At 45.7% G+C, this 19,082-nt stretch overlaps 1 protein-coding gene across 1 annotated transcript in view; it reads right to left on the bottom strand.

Annotated features, from left to right (window-relative positions):
- Positions 1-19,082, bottom strand: part of ISM1 (isthmin 1) — a 48,786-nt gene that overhangs the window by 18,440 nt on the left and 11,264 nt on the right. Inside the window, exon 2 of the mRNA XM_006087990.2 lies at positions 8,016-8,255. Within this exon, the coding sequence (XP_006088052.1) occupies positions 8,016-8,255 (240 nt within the window). The remainder of the gene's footprint in view (positions 1-8,015; positions 8,256-19,082) is intronic.

Raw genomic sequence — 19,082 nt, 5'->3', positions numbered from 1 at the left:
GCTGGAAGAATGCAGCTTCTTTGGCTCTGAGAGACAATCAACGTAGAGAAACTTGTTTCAAAAATATAATAAAAACTCATCGGGTTCCTTTGGCCATCACATAGCTCTTGCAACACCCCCTGGATGAGTTATGTGCAAATGAATCAGAAACACGTGCTCCAAGTAATCAGCGCAAGATGTACTGGGCAGATGGATTTCTAGTTTTGCCCTAACCCGACGTTTGAGAGAGTTGCTGGTATGCTCTGCCAAATTGCACCAGGGTGTGCCCATCCTGAGACAAACAGCCTCTTCCTTTTGTGTTAGGAATGGGAAATTTTGCAGTCTGCTCCCTTTACCATTTAAAGGAAGTTGCCCAGCTGATAGTGAGCCTGGGCTGTGGCCTTGTGTGGTCCAAACACAAGATCAAGAGTGTGGCCTTCAATACCAGAGTATACTTGGGCTGTGGCAGATCAAGTGTATCTTTCCTCTGGTGTGGAATGCCTAGAAGCACACCGTTCGATTTATTCCATGCTACCACCATTACCCCAGTCTTTGCATATCTATACTAATAAAAGGGTAATATGCTAATTAGACTGGGGCAACTGGCCATCTTCCGGACGTCCGACTTCCTTCCAAAAAAAGCCATGGTGGTGGAGGCTGAGGCAGAGGCAGTTGGGGATGATCAGGCAGGCAGGAGACAGCAGTTAGGAGTGAGATCAGGTTGGCAGGGGAGGGGACTTGGGGGCGACCAGGCCTGCAGGGGAGAGCAGTAGGGAGCAACTAGGCCAGCAGTGGAGGGCAGTTAGGGGTGATTGGGCCAACAGGGAAGGGCCATTTGGGACTTCCATGCCGGAAGGGGATAGTCAATGTGGTGACCTGGCCAGCAGGGCAGGGCAGTTGGGATGACCAAGTAGGCAGTGGAGGGCAGTTGGGGCAACCAGGCTGGCAAGGGAGGGCAGTTAGGGGCGACCAGGTCAGCATGGAAGGGCAGTTGGAAGCATTAGGTAGGCAGGCAGGTGAGTGGTTTGGAGCCAGTGGTCCTGGATTGCAAGAGGGATGGTTGACTGTGGAATTGGACCTAAACCGACAGTTGGACATCCCCCGACGGGTCCCGGTTACGAAAGGGTGCAGGCCAGGCTGAGGGTTACCCCCTTGTGCACGAATTTCGTGCACTGAGCCTCTAGTCTATCATAATAAAAGCATAATATGCTAATTAGACCAACATCCTTCTGGACATCCTTCCGGACAAAGCTGGGGTTGTGAGGGAAGCCCAGGTCCCAGGTGCCTACAGGTGGCTGGAGGGAAGCCCAGGTCCCGGGTGCCAGAGGAAAGCTGGTGCCAGCAGCTGGGGGAAAGAAGGCCTACTCTTGCACGAATTTCGTGCATCGGGCCTCTAGTGTATAAATAATGATGAAATTTTTAGTAATCACCCAAAAAGAAAAAAAAAGAGAAGAAAATGAATGCATCGTATGTCTTGTATCATTGCTGTTTGCTAGAATGGATGGCTGCTGGGGAATGACAGTGACTGGGACCTACACACAACCCCAGAAGGACAAGTGCAGGAGGCGTGCACAGCTGGGGAGTGACAGGCTACTGAGCCTTGGAGACATACCCTTTCTCCTCTGCAGTACCATCCCCCTCAGCCTGCAGACAGAACAACTGAGCCTCAACAATCGTCTGCATGGCTCTTAAGGGTCTTGGAGGGGAGAAGCTGCCAAGAGCCAGGCAAGCCTGCAATTATGGTAATGAAATCAGTCTCTGGGTAGGAGATAAGGGGGAACATGCCCAATGGTTTTGGTATTCCATTTGTATTCAGACTGGAGTCAAAAGGATTGCCTAAACAAAACGTGCCCTGCAATTTCTCCAAGCTGGGAATAAAAACAATTTCATGTTTTAAGCTATTACCGTCAATATAATTCTTTTTCTTCCAAACTGGTACTCAGATCCAAACAAAATAGATTTGTTGCCTGGCCAGGCAATGAGTAGCAAAATACAAATTTACTCCAAAAACTATATCGATGACTAAATCTCAACAGTTTAGAGGTTTCTTTTTCCCCTTTAATTTCTAGCCACTGCCTCAACTGAATTAACAACAAAAAAACAAACAAAAAACCCCCACACAAACCTTAGGATCTGCCCTTTCCTACAGTTAATGTGGAAACCTCATACTGATATCAAAAGAAGAAATCTAATCTTGAACCTGAAATTTCATAGGCATACAATTAAAAAGACTTAATGAGCATGATCAATGACTTCTCGAATGAGGGGGATTAGTTTTATGTTTCCTGTTGCTCTCATTCTACTTACATGTTCTTTGGCATCAAAGAGTCCTTTTATAAAAATGTCTTGAACAATAATCGATGTGATGAGCTTAAGGTGTGGGAGTGAGCACAGATTTCCAAGCTGATAAAGACTCGAGATCTTACCATCCTTTCTCTTCCTTGATGCACATAATTGAAGTATATAAATACATTTGTTTTTTCTGGACTTTTCCACACCATGAACCAAGACAATAAAAGAAAAAAAACTCTTTCAAAATATCCAAGCCCAACTTCTGGCTGAGTCTCATCAGCTTCAAGAAACAGAATCTATATCACTGCCAATTTGGGGAATTCTGTCCAAAATCCAGATGTGAGGATCCTAGGCAACACTACCAGTTGCTTTCTTCCTTTGGATAGTTAAAACATTTATTAAGAACATTTATTCTACTTTCTCCAAAAAGCACTTTCTTAGGGAAACTAACACAATTTTCAGTCTAACTGATAATAAACTACAAAATACAAAAGACTTGACCACCTGAACAAGAGAGAATCTTCTAGCTCGATGGTCCTGTAAGCCTTGTGAGCTTGGTGACTAGGCGGGCATGAGTCGGGAGTTCCCTGAGAGGTGAATTGATTCCATAGGAACACAGAGCATCCAGGGACAGTAAGATAGTCTCCAGCAAAGGATTAGGCCCCAGATTACATAGCCTCCTTCCTTGACAATGTAATATATATATATATATATATATATCACAGGTGGTATTATCATTTTGATTTTTACAGGCAAGGAAACTGAGGCATAGAGAGGTGGAGTAACCTGCATGAAACCACAGAGGTCAATGAGGAATTGATCAATATAAGCTTGTCCCCATGGATGTAAGGGCCCATGTCTTGGGCACAGAAATTTCTTTGATTGTTACTCAGCCAAACCTGTCATTCCAAGAGTATATTAGAGAAAAAGGAGGAAGGGAAATCAGAAGTAGAAGCCCGTACAACAGTTAGAGCCCTGGCCAACTCATTTGATTGTATCTTGTGGCACTCAAGAGGCCCATGGCCATGTAAATACATTTGTGCAAGAAAAAAAATAGGCCTTTAGATGACTATTTTTAAGTCTCTCTCAATGGAAGAAAAGAAATAAATATATTGGTTGAAATGAATACTAATCTCAGCTCGATCCAAAAAAGAGAAATAGTTGGTTGTGACTAGCTACCGTGGTAATGAATTGATGCAGTAAGGCTAATAATGAGTTTATTTTAGAGATTTTTGTCTTTGCTATCTGACCATCAGCTACAGACCGAAGCCCAGCCAAGGATATGAAAGTTCAAGTGTAACTTGTCCTGGGGGATCTCTTTTCTTTCCTGACTGATTTATTTTTTAAACAAAACCCTACCTCTAGTATTGTTTCAAATTTAATATGGAGATTGGGTTCAGGAGTTTGAGGCTATTTCTTTCTATTTTGCACATGGTTGTTTTTTCCCCTCACTCATTTCCACAGCCTGAAGCCAGTCTTTTAAAATGGAGAGCCAGGCCCACTTGGAATGGAGGCCACCTGGCTTAGGGGCGTTTGAAAAAGCTCTACAAAGCAGGGCTTTTAAAAGGATTTCCCTTCCTAAAAGTCAAGAGGCCCAAGAGGGATGTGGCCTTTGCCTGGACTCAGCATTGTCACTTTGGAAAGGTGTGGGCTGTTTGGCCAGAGGGACAGTGGCCCCCAGCCCTGGGGCGTGGGAAATGCTTCCAGACACTGGAGGGGTTGGGGGTGGTTCAGAGACAGGGGTATCGAATTCCTGTTCAGCTACCCGGCTCCAGTCAGACATAAATAGGTGGGGGTGAAGGGCAGTTTGCCAGAGGAAGGGGGAGACAGGCCCGGGGCCCTGGCAGCGGGAGGCCAACCCACTGAAGCGGCCTTCACCTGTCTTCACTCCGCTCCCCAGGGAGAGAAAATGCTTTCAGGGGACCACGGTGACCAGCAGGGCTGTCTGCTTGGCTGAATCAGCCTGTGTCAAACCAGTGGATTTCAACAAAAGAGGAGTGCTTGCAGGAAGGAGCGAGGGCTGCCAACACGGAAACCATCACCCCCTTTTAGGAAGTACCTCATCTTTTAAAGGACCACCAGGGAATTGGTTTACTCAAGGGCAGTGGTGCATGGGGCCAGCACTGTGCCTGTGTGTGTGTGTGTGTGTGTGCGCGCGCGCGCATGTGCATGCCCACCCCTGTGTATGTGCATTCACACACACTTACACGCAGACCTAGGGCAGGGGCTCCCACGGGTAGCAGCTGCTTCGTTCTTTGACCATCTTTCTGAGTGACCGACATTAACCTTTTGTGGTCTAGAAAGAGGAGGCCAGAAATGCAGCTCGATTTTCTTTTCTCTAGGGCAGTGGTTTTCAACCTTTCTAATGCTGCGACCCTTTAATACAGTTCCTCATGTTGTGGTGACCCCCAATTTCATTGTTACAAATTGAACATAATTAAAGCATAGTGATTAATCACAAAAACAATATGTAATTATATATGTGTTTTCCGATGGTCTTAGATGACCCCTGTGAAAGGGTCATTTGACTCCCAAAGGGGTCGCGACCCACAGGTTGAGAACCTCTGCTCTAGGGCCAACAGGCCATTTGATCAATAAAACACAGGCCACCCCACCCTCTGCACTTCCTGTGGAAGGTTAACAGAAGCAGGGATTGTGCAAAGAGACAGGCACTCCCCCAACTGGACAGTGGGCAAAAAGATGGTGTTGGCCTACTCTTTGGGGATTTTTTTTTTACTTTCATGGTATCTGGGTTAGTTTCCTTGATTTTTTAAGCCATTCTGCCAACAACCCTGATATTGGAGCTATGGGGAACCTATGTTCTTGGGGGCCATGGTGAGTTTTGCTGTTCAAAGGGTAACTCGAAAGTCTGGGACCTCCTAGGCGTGGCCCTGTTCCTTTTCCTACCCTGTGCTCCAAAGCATTTCTCTCAGAAGCAGCACCTGGAGGTGAATTTCTTGCTCCGGGGCTGGGGGGGGGGGGGATGGAGGGGGTAAGACAGAGTGAGAACAAAGCACCGATTGTTACGTTTCACCTGTTCTAAGTCTATATGAACAGGTGGCTGGGGGTCTCAGAGGGGAGGAGGGTAAATAATTTCCGCTTGTACTATCTCTGCAGCCACAGCTTTGTGACAGCACGTGGGGAAGCTGCGTTTGATAAAAGTCCAGAAGCCTTTGCCAGAGGGAACCAGGTGTGGCCTTCTCATAATTCGTCCTCCACTCAATTCTCTGCTTCCTTGTCTCTCTGGTTTTCTCCATACCTGTGAGCTCCAGCAGCCCCCTCGGTCCTCAGGAAGCCAGGCGAAACCATTCTGAAGAATTCTTTACCTCCCATCCGGCTAAACAACACAGCTTAAGATGATCAAAATGAATCGCAACCTCGACTGCTCTCTAGAGCTCACGCACAGCTCTGCCATGTGAGCTGCAGAGGGCTCAGCATTGCGCAGTCGCCTTTTTCTTCTGTTTGGAAAAGTCATGTGGGTTTCCAAGCTCCGTGGATCCCCATTGCCTTTACACCACTGTTCTTCCCTAACATTTAGGTAATATTTTTAAAAGATTCCCTGTGCGGTCTATGGAATATGGGGATTTCCTGATGGGTGAATTTATCTGGGAGAGAGAAAGGGGATCCTGAGAAATTTGGTTCTTAAGGGAAGCCCAAGTACTTAGAAACATGTCTGTGAGGGGAAGCATTCCCAAGGCCTGGTGTTCCCCTGCATCCAGGCATATTCTCATAACTTTACATTAGCCATTTTAAACTCTATTACACTCATAGCTCAGTCCTCAGCAATAAGATCCACAGTGACATGTCCCACCTCTGGAGAAAAACTGTGAGCCATAGAAGGTCTAAAGTTATTCCAGGCATGGCCTAAGCACCTTGGGGGTAAGGACAGTCTGGTCCCATAAAATCTATGAACAAGGAAAAATCATTTCCTGTAGATAAATGCATGATGGAAAGTGAGGTTGAGCAACAATAAGGAGATGTCTGGGCTTTTTTTTTTTTCCAATCTGCACCTCCCCCAAGTGGATCCATTGTTTTTTAGCAGAGAGCCAAGTGGCCAGTTCCTGGAGAGAGGGCAGTGGAGCAAAAGGCCTGTTTTTCCAATTAATCAATGAGCACAATGCAAGACTCATCAGACATATTAATTGGGGCATGCAGTGATTTCTGTGCATGGGTTGTCAAAGAGTGACCTCCAAACCATTGTCCACCTCTGTACCATCAACCCTGACTGCCCTGCCCTACATCTGCCCATCTATTCAGTCTGTGCACCGTGGAACATAGCCATTTTCCCCCTCTGTCTCCATGATCCCTTGTCTCCCACAGTCTTCGGTGGTAGCTGGGATTTTCACACCTATGTCATTTCCTGGAGGAAAAAGGCCTTACATTTCTTAATTTCTCAGAACCTAACCCAGCATTTTTAATGCAGTAGGGGTTGGCCTGCATATTCCAATTGAGGTGTAATCCCAGGGGTATTTGGTAGTCACCAGGACACTGGTGTTATAAGCAAAGCAACTCTGGTCAAGGAAACCTGATCTAAAATGGTGTCATGGAGAGAGGGGCCGTCTTGAGGGAGAGAGACAATTAACTTAATTAAGAACCAATTCCTCTGGGGTCAGGCTCAGGAAGCTTCTGCCATGTAAACTCATGCAGAGAGGAAGAATCAGGAAAAGCTGTCCCTCCCCAAACGGAAAGAATTAAGAGCCAAGCTGAAGAGTAGGGAAGAAGGCAAGAGAAAAGAGAATGGGAGCTGCATGGGTCCAGGTTGCCCAGGAGAAAGCACCTCTCTCAGCTCTCAGGGGACCATCTCTGGGAGAAACAGAGGGAGATCCAAGCAGAATGGAAACTTAGAAGCCTGTCCCTGAAACACAGATTGGTGGGGTGAGTATTCCTGAGAGCCGGAGAGACTGGATTTGAACCCCCAACTACGGTTTAGGAGCCACGTGACCTTGGGCACACCAGAGTAACTTCCTGAGGCCTGACTGCCTGGCTGACAGTTTTGAAAAAGTGACATGTGCTTCATCAGGGTGTTGGGAGAGTCCATTCGGATCAACATCTGCTTTGTAGTCTACTGTGCTATTTCGGTGGAGGTGAATAGTATCTTTTTCAACCCCAGGCACCCCTTTGAATAGCCTCCTATTTCCCTCAGCTCCACCCCATTCCACCTTAGTGGTGTGTGTCCATCTCTCCCTTAGGAATGTCTGTTCTCACCTCCCTTCTTATCAAAAAATTCTTTATCAGCCATTTACAGTTTAGAGCCACTGAAGTGTTGTCACCTCCTGAAGGCATTTCTGGTGTCCAACGCAAGCAACAGAGACATGTGAGGGAGGGGGCCTGCCTGGGCACCTGTGAAATCATGCGATGATTTGCCTCATTTACTCACATGCTGGATTGGCCCTTTCCACAGCTACCATATTTCGTCAATTTCAGGGCATATTATTTTGTGTGGTTTTTACATTTGAATGCCTCTGATATAAGACTGTATCTTATAATCATCGGTATGTCATAATTTAATTAGCAATGTTTTCTTTTTTTTAGGGGTTTATCAAATAATGGTGTATCTCACAATCAAGGGTGTTACTTAGACGAAATACATGACTATTCTTACAGAGATAACATGATCATAAGCAGGAGTCATTAAGGGGTTAACAAGAAAAGTGAGGGAAGGCAGGGGTTGCTTTGAAATCAGATCAGGCAACAAAGAGATGAACTGTTTCATTTTCTTGCACCTTTCAGCTGCTGAGCCTTACCTGGATATTTGGATTCTGCCCGTTGATATCGGCTTTGGAAAGATCTGGAAAGTTTGGTAGATCAAGGAGGAAAGATCTTGGACCATCTCTCTGCAATGAAGGGTGCCCAGCTTCCGGCTGGAATCGCTGTCTAGAGAGCGGCTGGTGTGCCGCCTGGTGGTCCGGATGCTCCCCGGGTGCTTCTTTGGAGAAAGGAAAGCTGCTTTCTGACGTAGAGTCACCTTCCACATTGAGGTTATTCTAAAACAAACAAGAAAATGAACGAATAAATAGGGCACGATTTTAAAACATCACCCATAGCAGTCTATTAAATTCGGGAGCAAGGACAATTGCAGTGGCTGGAATGAAGCCAGGATGGTATTCCCAACTCATTTTCATTCCCCTGTGGTTTAATTTCTCTATCTTCAATAATTGAGTTATAAATCATCGGGCAACTTCTTCCAGCCTGCTTCTTGGCAATTTTCTGAAGGTAAATGAGTTACGGGTTATGTATTCAACATCAAGCACATCAACACAAAAGTACTATTTTGAAGGACAGTAGGTCCTCATTTAGAATTGAAATCAAATTATGGCTTCCTTTCACAGCTTCAACTGATTAACCACTCCGGCTTAAGTTATCATCCTATATAGTCCAGAGTTTGTTTCTTTGGTGTGGGTCATGGAGCAAAAGATCTGACCAAACTGAATACAATACTTGAGCCAAATCATTGATTATATGGATTCATCCATTCACTCATCTATTCTTTCCTTCCTTCCTTCCTCCTTCCTTCCTCCCTTCCATCCATCCAATCAACAAATGCCAACCACATGCTAGGCACAGGAGATACAGCCATAAACAAGACAGACATGGGCCCTATTCTCTTGGAGTGTACATCTAGTTGAAAGATATAAACAATAAATATGTGGAGAAATCAATAAAATCAGATCAGAGAGTGGTGACTGCTAAGAAGAAAAGAAAGAAGAAAATGATAGAGAGCAGCTGGGGACACTGTTAGGTAGCTAGGGGATGTCTCTGAGAAGGTGACATCTGGCACGAGACTTGAACAAGAGAAGAAGGCATCCTGCAAAGACCTGGGTGGAGGACATTCTAGTAGAAGGAATAACAAGCAAGATAGTCCTGAGGTGGGGATAAACATGGCTCATTTGAAGGACAGCAAGCAGGCCAGTGAGGCTGGTATGGAGCGAAGGAGGGGAGAACAGCATGAGATGAAGATGAAGAGACGGGGGTAGCTGAAAAAAAGTGACAAAATGGCATTCTAAAATTTTAATGTCTTTATTCTGAAAAGTGCAAGCCTGTTGTTTTCCCCAGCTAGTGAAAAATGTCTCTATTTAGTTGTCACTTGGGGGGAATTTTTCCAGTGACTGAAAAGTGTAGAAATTGCTGGACTTCTTTCCCAAACCAGCCCTTCTCCTCGCATTCTCTCTGGACCTTGTGTTGGAGGCTCCCTCCATCCCTTCGGGGATGGCATTTTCATGTTTACTGGTGGAGGGAGATGTGAAGATAGAATTTCACCAACCCTTGGGTCCGTGGTTAATGTCCTTGTTATTCTTGGGCATGTTTTGGGGTTTGGAGCGTATATTCCAGCACACTGTCTCCACACGCACTCCCCACCCCCCACCACAGTGCTTCTGACCCAGCCAAAGGGTTATGTGTGGTATCAAAACACTTCTGACGCTGAGTCCACAAGGTCAAGCATGGACTGAAGACGAAACTCATGCAGCAGATAAATATCTTCTTAGAGGGCAAACGTGATGGAAGGGATTGTTCAGTATCTCCAACAGAAATGGGACTGAGGAATAAACTCGCTGGTACAGAAACCAGCTTTGTGGATGTTCCAAGAGGCCAAGAAGAGGATTGGGATAGACGGCATGTCTGCGGTCTCCTCTTTAAAACATGAAGTTGCAGAGGGTTTACTGAATGCTCTCAGCATGTTTTTGCTTGCCCTCTCCTTCTGCCCAGGAGATGTGGGTGGGGGCAGTGTCTTGGTTAACCTTTTCAGCCACCTTTCTGCCATAGTTTTTGTCTCCTGGCACATCCTCATAGAGGGAGTTGCCCTGGCTTGAGAGAGAGAGAGAGAGAGAGAGAGAGAGAGAGAGGACACACACTACATGTCTTTCCTCAACATAATAACTATCACAGCCCAATGAGAGATAACTAAATGTGATTGTTCCCTTGCTTTCCCCTAACCCTAAAACTCCCCAACAGTGTTAGTGAGGACAGTGGATTCTCAAGGAAAATTTCTTGCGCAGGATTTGGGAATCTAAGTCTCAGAAGGGGGTCAAGATTTGCTTGCCAGTTGCTTGGGGGATCCGCAGCAAACCTAGCCTTAACTGCACTGTAGCAACTGGGAGTTGCTCCTTCATTGGGTTAAAAATGAAGCTCTCTTTCTTTTTCCCTGTGATGAAGTCCTACTGAACATACTTTAGAAGAATAGATAAGAAATGTATTTTTGCTGCTATTTGGCATTTTGCTCAGATAGCTGATAAAACAAGAATCGCATCTGATTGGTTTCTTGATCTGGCTCTGGAATTTTTCCTGGTACGCAATACTCCACCAGAGAGTGATCCTGGCTTAGCCATGGACCAAGAAAACCCTTCAACATCTCTGTAGCTCAATGATCCCCTTTGTAAAACAGAGCAGATTATATGGAGAGTCCTGCACCCTCCCAGCAGGATGGGCAAGATAACTCAGGTTGGGCTGTATCTACACATGAAAAGAGAAGTAGAGAGTCAGGCGATTGGCTGGACAATTCAGGCCACAAGCGCCTCTGCCGGGAAGAGACTAGGGCTAAAGTATGTTTTGGCTTGAGTTAGGCATGCAATTGTGGCCTTTCTCCATCTTTCTCCAATCCTCCCTCTCCCTGCCCGCCCTCCCCCACCCTAAGTTCAGTATTTATAAAGGACTTGGAAGATGGGAAGTAATAAGAAATGCTAATCACATTCTCTGACTATTGAATTACTCTTGCATCTCTACCAAAACATATTTATCTAGAAAGCCTGGTTTCCTGCAACGGCATGCCCCCAGACTCTTCAGAAACTGGAAGTCCTAGGATGGGGAAGGTATCTTAGCATGGCTCACATAACATGAAACTCTACTTTATTCAATCAATAACAAGATTCTGGAGTAGCCATTGTTTTGATGGTATAGATTTTAAATCTGGGGTGGGAGATGACAGACTGGATCTACCAATAATGCAGGGAAAGGTCTTTTCAGCCTTTCTTTTTTGCTGTTCATCTCACTAGAGGATGTTTTCCCATTGATTTTTAGAGAGCGTGGGAGGGAAAGGGAGAGACAGAGAGAGAAACGTCTATGTGAGAGAGACACATCAATTGGTTGCCTCCAGCACATGTCCCCACCAGGGCTGGGGATGGGGCTTGCAACCGTGGTACATGTCCATGGCCAGAATCGAACCTGGGAGCCTTCAGTCCGAGGGCTGACACTCTATCCACTGAGCCAAACTGGCTAGGGCTTTTCATCCTTTCTTAAGGACACACTGCACATTTTTCTTCCAGAGGTCCCAGTGGAGGTCTTCGCTGATGGACAGCACTCATCTCTCACCAAGCCCACTCACTGGGTGTTCCACTTAAATGATACTATCAGAGTGAAGATCCCCAGGAAGTGTGTATCTCAAAGTAAAGATTTAAATAGTTTGTGCTTTACTCAGGAAAGCAAACATCCTTTCTTGAAGACAATAGCTTAGGAAAGTCTAAGAACCAAAGAAAAAAAAATGCCACCGTTCTTCCCAAAGTGCTGCAGGATTCATTTCGCCTAAATTCAAGTGACATGAGGGGGGTTTGCTTAGTTTAGGAAAATATTTTTTTAACCACAATGTGTCTTTGGCTTGACCTTTAATCTGTGACAGTGCTATGGCTCCAGTAGCAGTGTTCTCTCTGCAACTCTAATTTGAGAGCTGTGACTGCCAATAAAAAGAGAAACAGAAGAACTGAGGCTATTATATGGTTTCTACAAAGGCACTGTTCAAGTGATGAGGTCGTTGATGCACAGTGGCCAAATTATCCAGCCACTGCTCATGCTCCCCATCTCTGTGCATTATTTTACAGCTTATTCTTATCTAAAATAGGAATAAACTAATAATAACATAGGCTTCATGCTCACGTATGTTGCCTTGGATGGCAGTATTGTGGCAGACATTGCGATTGCCTACCCAATAGGCATTCCTCCCATTCTTACTTAGTGTTTGTTTAGGTGACACAGTGCTGGTTAAAACTATAGTTCCCAGCATCCAATGCAGCCAGGGGTGACCATGTGACACAATCCTGCCCAATGAGATGTAAGTGGAAGGTGCTGGATGGTACTGCTAATTGGAGGCAGAGTCAGTTTGTCTTTTACCTTTCTCTCTTCCACCTTCTCCTGCTTGAAATGTGGATATAAATGCTCGAATGGAATGAGGATGAAGTCTGAAGGGAAAGATGGAGGGGCCTGGGTCCCGGAGGGCATTGTAGAGTCATTATACCAGTGGAATGGTGATCTCTGAACTTCTTTTACCCCTATCATCAACACTAATGTTAACCTTGACAATGTTATAGCACCAGTACCAGTTTCTTATTGTGACTCTAACTCTAATCTGACTATCAATAAAAAAGGGAGAAGCCCTGTTTAGCTAAGTGACTCAAGGTGGAGGTCTGTGCTGTTGGCAATGGGACACAATCACCAGCTGATGAGGTACTGACAGGGCAGTCAGTGAATCATGGTGAACTTCACCATGGTAGCCAGGCTACGGATGCTCAGCTCTGCTGCTAACTTCCCTAATACCCTATGCCAGCTCGGCCATCTATACCCTTCTCCATACACATTCAGAATCTTCTCACTGTTCCAGCCTCTAGGTTGCATTACTAGACATTGCAGTGTAATATTTCCTTTCATTTGTCCTAAATAAAACTAAAATAAAAAAAAGACCGTACCCTTTTATGTAATGATGTTTACTTTGAATTTATATTAGATGGGTGATTCCAGAGCTTGCTTTTGTTCCAGCCCCCCGGTCCAGTTTAAGAACCCATTGTGGCCCTCGAGTCAAAAAGTTTGCCCACCCCTGCTCTAGACATTGCATTACTAGACATTGCAGTGTGATATTTCCTTTCATTTGTCCTAAGATACTATCATTAAATTTCAAGGAGTTCACCCTTGCTAAAAGGAACCAGAGCTCCTTGGAAAAATAAATGGGTGATTCCAGAGCTTGGGGTGGAAAGTATAGGTGATACTTAATTGGGAAGGAAGCTTTCAGTGACTAACAGTGTCCTCTTTAAAGAACTCAGGAACCAGCTTAAAGGGGCCCCACTGCATAAAGATTAAACAATTTGGGCCTCAAAACAAAAAGTTTGTGGTTGACTAGCACACATTGAATTGATGAAACCCCCTGAGACTACTCACAAAAGAGAGAAAGACAGAAAAGCTATTTTCACTATTCAAGGTAGGAATGATAATACTCCTTACTTTGAACATTGATATTAAAAAGAAAGAAAGATTTTCCCAAGGAAACACTATTTGAACTGAGACTGAAAAGATGAGTGAAAGTGAAGCAGATGAAGAGAACAGAGCAGAGGAGGGTGGGCCAGTGAATATTGTGTGTGAACGGATACGGCGGGTGCAGACTCCCCAGGACCTGGCATGGCCTGGTACAGGGACCCAAAGGATATCAAAGCTGGAATGGAGTGGGTGGTAGGACCTAGGTCACTGCTTAGTAAGAGATCACTGAGTTAAAGAATATAAATGCGAGGCCCAACACGACATCTCGACCCACCAGCCGTTGATCTGAAAACTTCCTATCATTGTGTGTTGTGACTTTTCCACCAGGCCACCACTTACCTGGTGGCATTTCCTGGGTCATTGGAGGCTTGTTGAAGCTGTCCGTGCTGGGATCTCTTTCCTCCTTCGCTCTCAAAAGCTGGCCCTAAGTACCCCTGGGAAAGCCCCGCCAAGATGAACTAAAAGAGAAAACCTGTCATCTGTAGACTGAGTACAGTTTTTAAGATGACAAGCCCAGGTGCTTAATTGTTGAAGTCCTTTCTCCCCAGGACACCCCTGGCCCAAGACCAAGGATGCCCAACCACTGCCTTCAGCCACTGCATGAAGCTGCTCATTTTGGCTATCCTTGTGACCAAGGTGGAGCACCACAGCCACATCAAGGTCAAAGCGGTTGCAATGGTCAGCGTTCCCAGCTAGTCATTTGGCACTGACAGAGGGAGAGGGAGGGGGTCCTTGGAGAACCAAGCCACAGGACAAATTAGGGTGATCAACTCCAGGGGTGAGACCAAGTTGGGAAAGAGGCCATGACATCCATCTTTGGGAAAAGTGCGTTAAGCATCATTGTCTCATTCTGCAGACCCACTCGCCCTGTTCTGCAAACAGCAACCAAAGGCTGGTGTGTGAAACAGGCCTGATCGGATCACTTCCAGAACCTCCAGAAGAGGCACAGACTAGCAACAGTGTAGCCGCCTAGGACAGTTTTAGTGCTTCTTAAAAAACGGCTGTGGTAAGTATTCCCACATTAGCACAACCAGGCAGACTTCTTGGAGGCAGACGGGATGGCGGATTTCTTCTGGAGGCTAAAGAACAGGCCGTATCTGCAATCTCAAACCCCACACCCTCCAATTCCCCAAGCTCAGGAGGCACCCAATAAGTACTAGTTGATGATAATGATGGCCACAGGCCTAGTTAGATTTTATTTTAATTAGACTCAGGCTATAGGCCTCATTACCCCTCATGTGGCTTTTATGTGGGATTCGAAAGAAAAAAAAATCCGGAATCCTCTATTGAAGATATTAAAGAAGATATTATTAGCAATGCTTTTGGTCTCATAGACTTTGAACAACAAACAACAGAGATTATAATTAACGTCACTGCAGCCTCTCTCCTTAAAACATACTAACAATATAGCTAATTAGCAATATGTCCTCATTTGGGGCTGGACATCTGCATATTATTATCGACAATGCTTGTTTCCTTTTTCCAGATTAAAGGAAGCCATACTGCACCCAGGCATATGGCTGTGCTCCTTCCACATTAAAACACTCTGTTTTCTTCTACCCACGATAAACACTCAGGGCTTTATCTGTGCCGGGCATCGATTTTTGTCTGGAACACTTCCACATGTCTAAAAATAAGTTCAAGAATGCCATTGGTGGTGTTTCAAAGGGAAGAGCAAACGTTTCTCTGTTTGGGGAGATAAAAGAATAAAAGGGCACACTGATTATCTTTACACATGATTGGGGAGCAAGCGCCCCTAGGAAGAGACAACCAGGAGAGAGAACAGAATGAATTGCAGACCATAAAATCTGCTTTCACAGGGGGCACACTTGTTCTGAGGGCTCAGGACAAGGCAGTAGGGGGTGGTGGAGGCTCGTTCTGCAAAGAAGTAAGCAGGAGCCATGGGGAGAACCATGCACTCTTAAATATACAGATGCAAGGTTGGCCACCTCCTGCTTTCTCCACCTGTGTGTGATGGACTCACTGAGCAAATATCAATGGCTCTATTTTATAGAAAGGATGGGCATGCAAACTCCTGGCCGAGGAGAGATGGCCAGAAATGTGCTTTAGTCTTTGCTGTGGGAACCTGAAGCCAATTCTGGGAGCCAGTGACACCGGCACATCATGCGTCAAGAATGCAGGAGGCTTGCGTCTTGGTTGGCCATGGAGCCTTCTGTGACTAATAGCTGAGGAATCTCTCATTAGAGTGGCAGAATGTATCATAAGAATGTTTATTTTAGGGCTTGGGAATGACCCTGCTTATGAGCTCAGTGGACACTTTAGAAGGAATGAAGAATGGTCAACTCCTTGCATTTGGGCAGGGAGCTGGTTCCCAGGGGAAGGGGCCACCAGTGTGGGCCACCCAGCCCTGTGCTTCTTTCTTAATTGAAGGCTCTGGGGGCCGGCTGACTAAATGGGAGTCAACACCCCACTGGCTCGCCTGGGATACTTCTGTAAACAGCTTTGATCTTGAAAATGTGTGGATTATTGGTGATTTTTCAAGTTGTGCTTTCTCCACTGCTGGCAAAGAAAACAGAGGGGGAAGTCTCCAGGACCCATTTCCTTTATGTCCTGTGAGGCTAAAGAATGAACAGAAAAGAAACATGAACTAGTCTTTCAAGTCTAAGAAAACATGTAAGAAGTAGAATACAAGGGTGGAAAGCCAAACTGGCCAAAGAAAACTTTACTCATCATCTAAAACATCTTTGTAAATGTAAGAGGATGAAAAAAATTGTATTTTCCAGAACTCTTCTCAGGGAAAATGGTGGGCTTGCCTAGAAAGAACACTTTAATAGATCTCCTGGGGTGTGAGACAAACCCTCTTCAAGAGTGTGCTAAGGGAGGGCTTTGTCTGCTGTGAGGGGGATCTGAATTTGAGGGCAGAGCTAACTTGCTCTGGGCTATAAAGTACAGGGTGGCCACCAGGGGGCCTTGTTCCTTGCTCCTCGGCCATGTAGAGCTCAGCCTCCTAAATCAAACTGTGAGCAAATATTTCAGAACTATGGATTACTGAGGATTTTTCAAGTTGTGCTTTCTCCATTTCTGGCAAAGAAAACAGAGCGGTAATTACCTGGGACCCATTTTCCAGCACTCAGTCTGAAGAGGCACCAAATCATTAGCGTGCCTAAATGGCTCAACTATGTAAGTCCTCTCTTGATCAGAGGGGAGTGTGTCGAACAGGACGAGGACAGATTCTGTATCTAATAGATCCTGAAGCTAACAGTTTCCGTGTCTCCCCACATGGGATGGGGGGCACCTAAGGCCTAGGTCAAGGCTGGTGTTCTTCTGTTGGAAGGCACAACCAGGAAGGCAAGCAAAAGACTATGGGATGGCAAAGTTCAGAGGTTGACCTGGGGTGGGGTGGCCCTGGGGACCCTTGCCCAGGTTATTATTTTAACTAAGAAGATGGATTTCCCTCACCATCTCAAATCAAGATCCCTCATGAAACCTACCACAAACCTCTCTGCTCTAGCACCTCTAAAATAGGTTTTAAAGTGAGCTGAATCCTGGAAAAGGGCTCATGGGATTGTGGCAGGGGACCGGGCCAGGTGGTCTGAGGCCTGGGTCTCCGTCCCAGCGTTATGCTTACCCAGTTTTGTAAGCTTAGGCATGTTATTGCACCTTTGTACCTGTGTTAGATTGGTTTGTAAAAGTGTCCATTAATTCTCTCTCTCTAAATGTCCACGCCTTGCGTAGGTGCTTCCCACACTGTCTTTCTACGTGGCCATGTGATTTACCTTGGTCAATAACAACTGTAAGCACAGACAAGTGCTTGTTCTTTGGGGGCTTGCCTGCTTTTGTTGCTCTTTGGAATCCTGAGATTACTGTGTGAAAAGGCTTGGGCTAGTCTACTGGGTGATGAGAGACATATGAAACAAGGACAATCTACCCTAGACCATCCAGCCAGCCAATGACCAGTCACTCAAATGGAGACCATCCTAGACGATCCTAGACCGTCCAGCCCCAGCTGAGCCAACCCAGACTAGAAAGGCCCGCCGACCTGACCCATAGAATCATGAGGAATAATAAATGTGTGTGGTTTTAAGCTAACACATTCTTAATGGTTTGTTCACAGCAAAAGCTAACTGATACAGGACCTCAGTTATTGCTCCTGTAAAATGGGCCTGGTGAGGAAGAAGGGGAACTGCAGAAAACCTCTCAACCCACCAGTTCTGACACCCTAGGATTAAAACCCTCTAGAGACATTGTTCTGGAGAAATTATTTTCCAACAATAAAAAAAACACACACACCTGAATGCTGAAAGCATCAAAGTGAAGATGGGGAGATTAAACAAAACCTGATAGTTCTAAATACATGAAATGTAACTACTGTCTTCAGTGACCAGAATTCTACCTTCTCCTTTCTCTTGTCCTTCCACTCCAAGTTGGGTAGAGTCTGTTTGAACTCCACCTCCACTCCCTCAACACACACCATTTCTGTCATTCACATGTGCTGTTTTGTTAACAGTTCCTTGAAAGTTTTTCAAATATTCTGAGTGGAGCTTTAACAGTTCTCCCTCACACTTTCATGAGGCACCTGTACAGCCCTGTGGGCCACCAGAAACTAGTAAGGCTCCTTTATTAGGGAACCCCTACTGACACCATAAAACAGTTATAGACCTATCATAGGCCAACTACGACTTGAGGTGAAGAGAAAGCTGTAGCCACCAGGACCAGCTCCCTTTCCCATCTGCCTGTACAGATTGTTCCTATTTGGACTGCTTTTCTGTTCTCTCCATGGAAACTGTTTGATCTCTGCTTGAAAAGCTGGCAGCCCCATCGATGGGACTGTGGGCCCTTGGCTGAGCTTGGCTAACCTTCTTTATTCATGGTTGGGGTGCTTGTTTTACTTGTGGGTTCACTCAGCAAACACTTACGGGGTGTCTGCTTTGTGCCAGGTGTCTGCTGGAATGAGACAGTTCAAAAGCACATAACTTATTAAGACAAACTCTCCAAAACTTGAAAATAATGCAAAAAGATGTTGGCAAGTTTATCAGTTCATCCTCGGGCACAGTATGCAGGCCTGTCCAAGATTATTTAATTCTCTAAGAGAACGCATGTACCTTTCTTTCGCTTATTATTATTATTATTTAAAAAAATATTTTTAGAGAGTAAGGGAGAGAGAGATAGAGATAGAAATATCAATGATGAGAGAGAATCATTGATCGGCTGCCTCCTCACGTCCAACACTGGGAATCGAGCCCACAACCCAGGCATGTGCCCTGATCAGGAATTGAACTGTGACCTCCTGGTTCATAGGTCAATGCTCAACCATTGAGTTATTACTAGAAGCCCAGTGCACAAAATTCGTGCACTTGGGGTGGGGGGTGGGCGTCCCTCAGCCCGGCCTGTGCCCTCTCACAGTCCAGGAGCCCTTGGGGGATGTCTGACTGACAGCTTAGGCCCATTCCCCTAGCTGTCAGTCAGACATCCTTAGCGCTGCCCGGAGGCAGGAGAGGCTCGCCAGCTGTGAGCCCAGCTCAGGGCTTCTGGCTGAGCAGTGCTCCCCCTGTGGGAGTGCACTGACCACCAGGGGACACTCCTGTGTTGAGCATCTGCCCCCTGGTGGTCAGTGTGTGTCA

This window comes from Myotis lucifugus, unplaced genomic scaffold (genome assembly GCF_000147115.1).
Source record: "Myotis lucifugus unplaced genomic scaffold, Myoluc2.0 scaffold_42, whole genome shotgun sequence".
Lineage (NCBI taxonomy): Eukaryota > Metazoa > Chordata > Mammalia > Chiroptera > Vespertilionidae > Myotis > Myotis lucifugus.
This window is presented reverse-complemented; position numbering and strand designations above follow the sequence as displayed.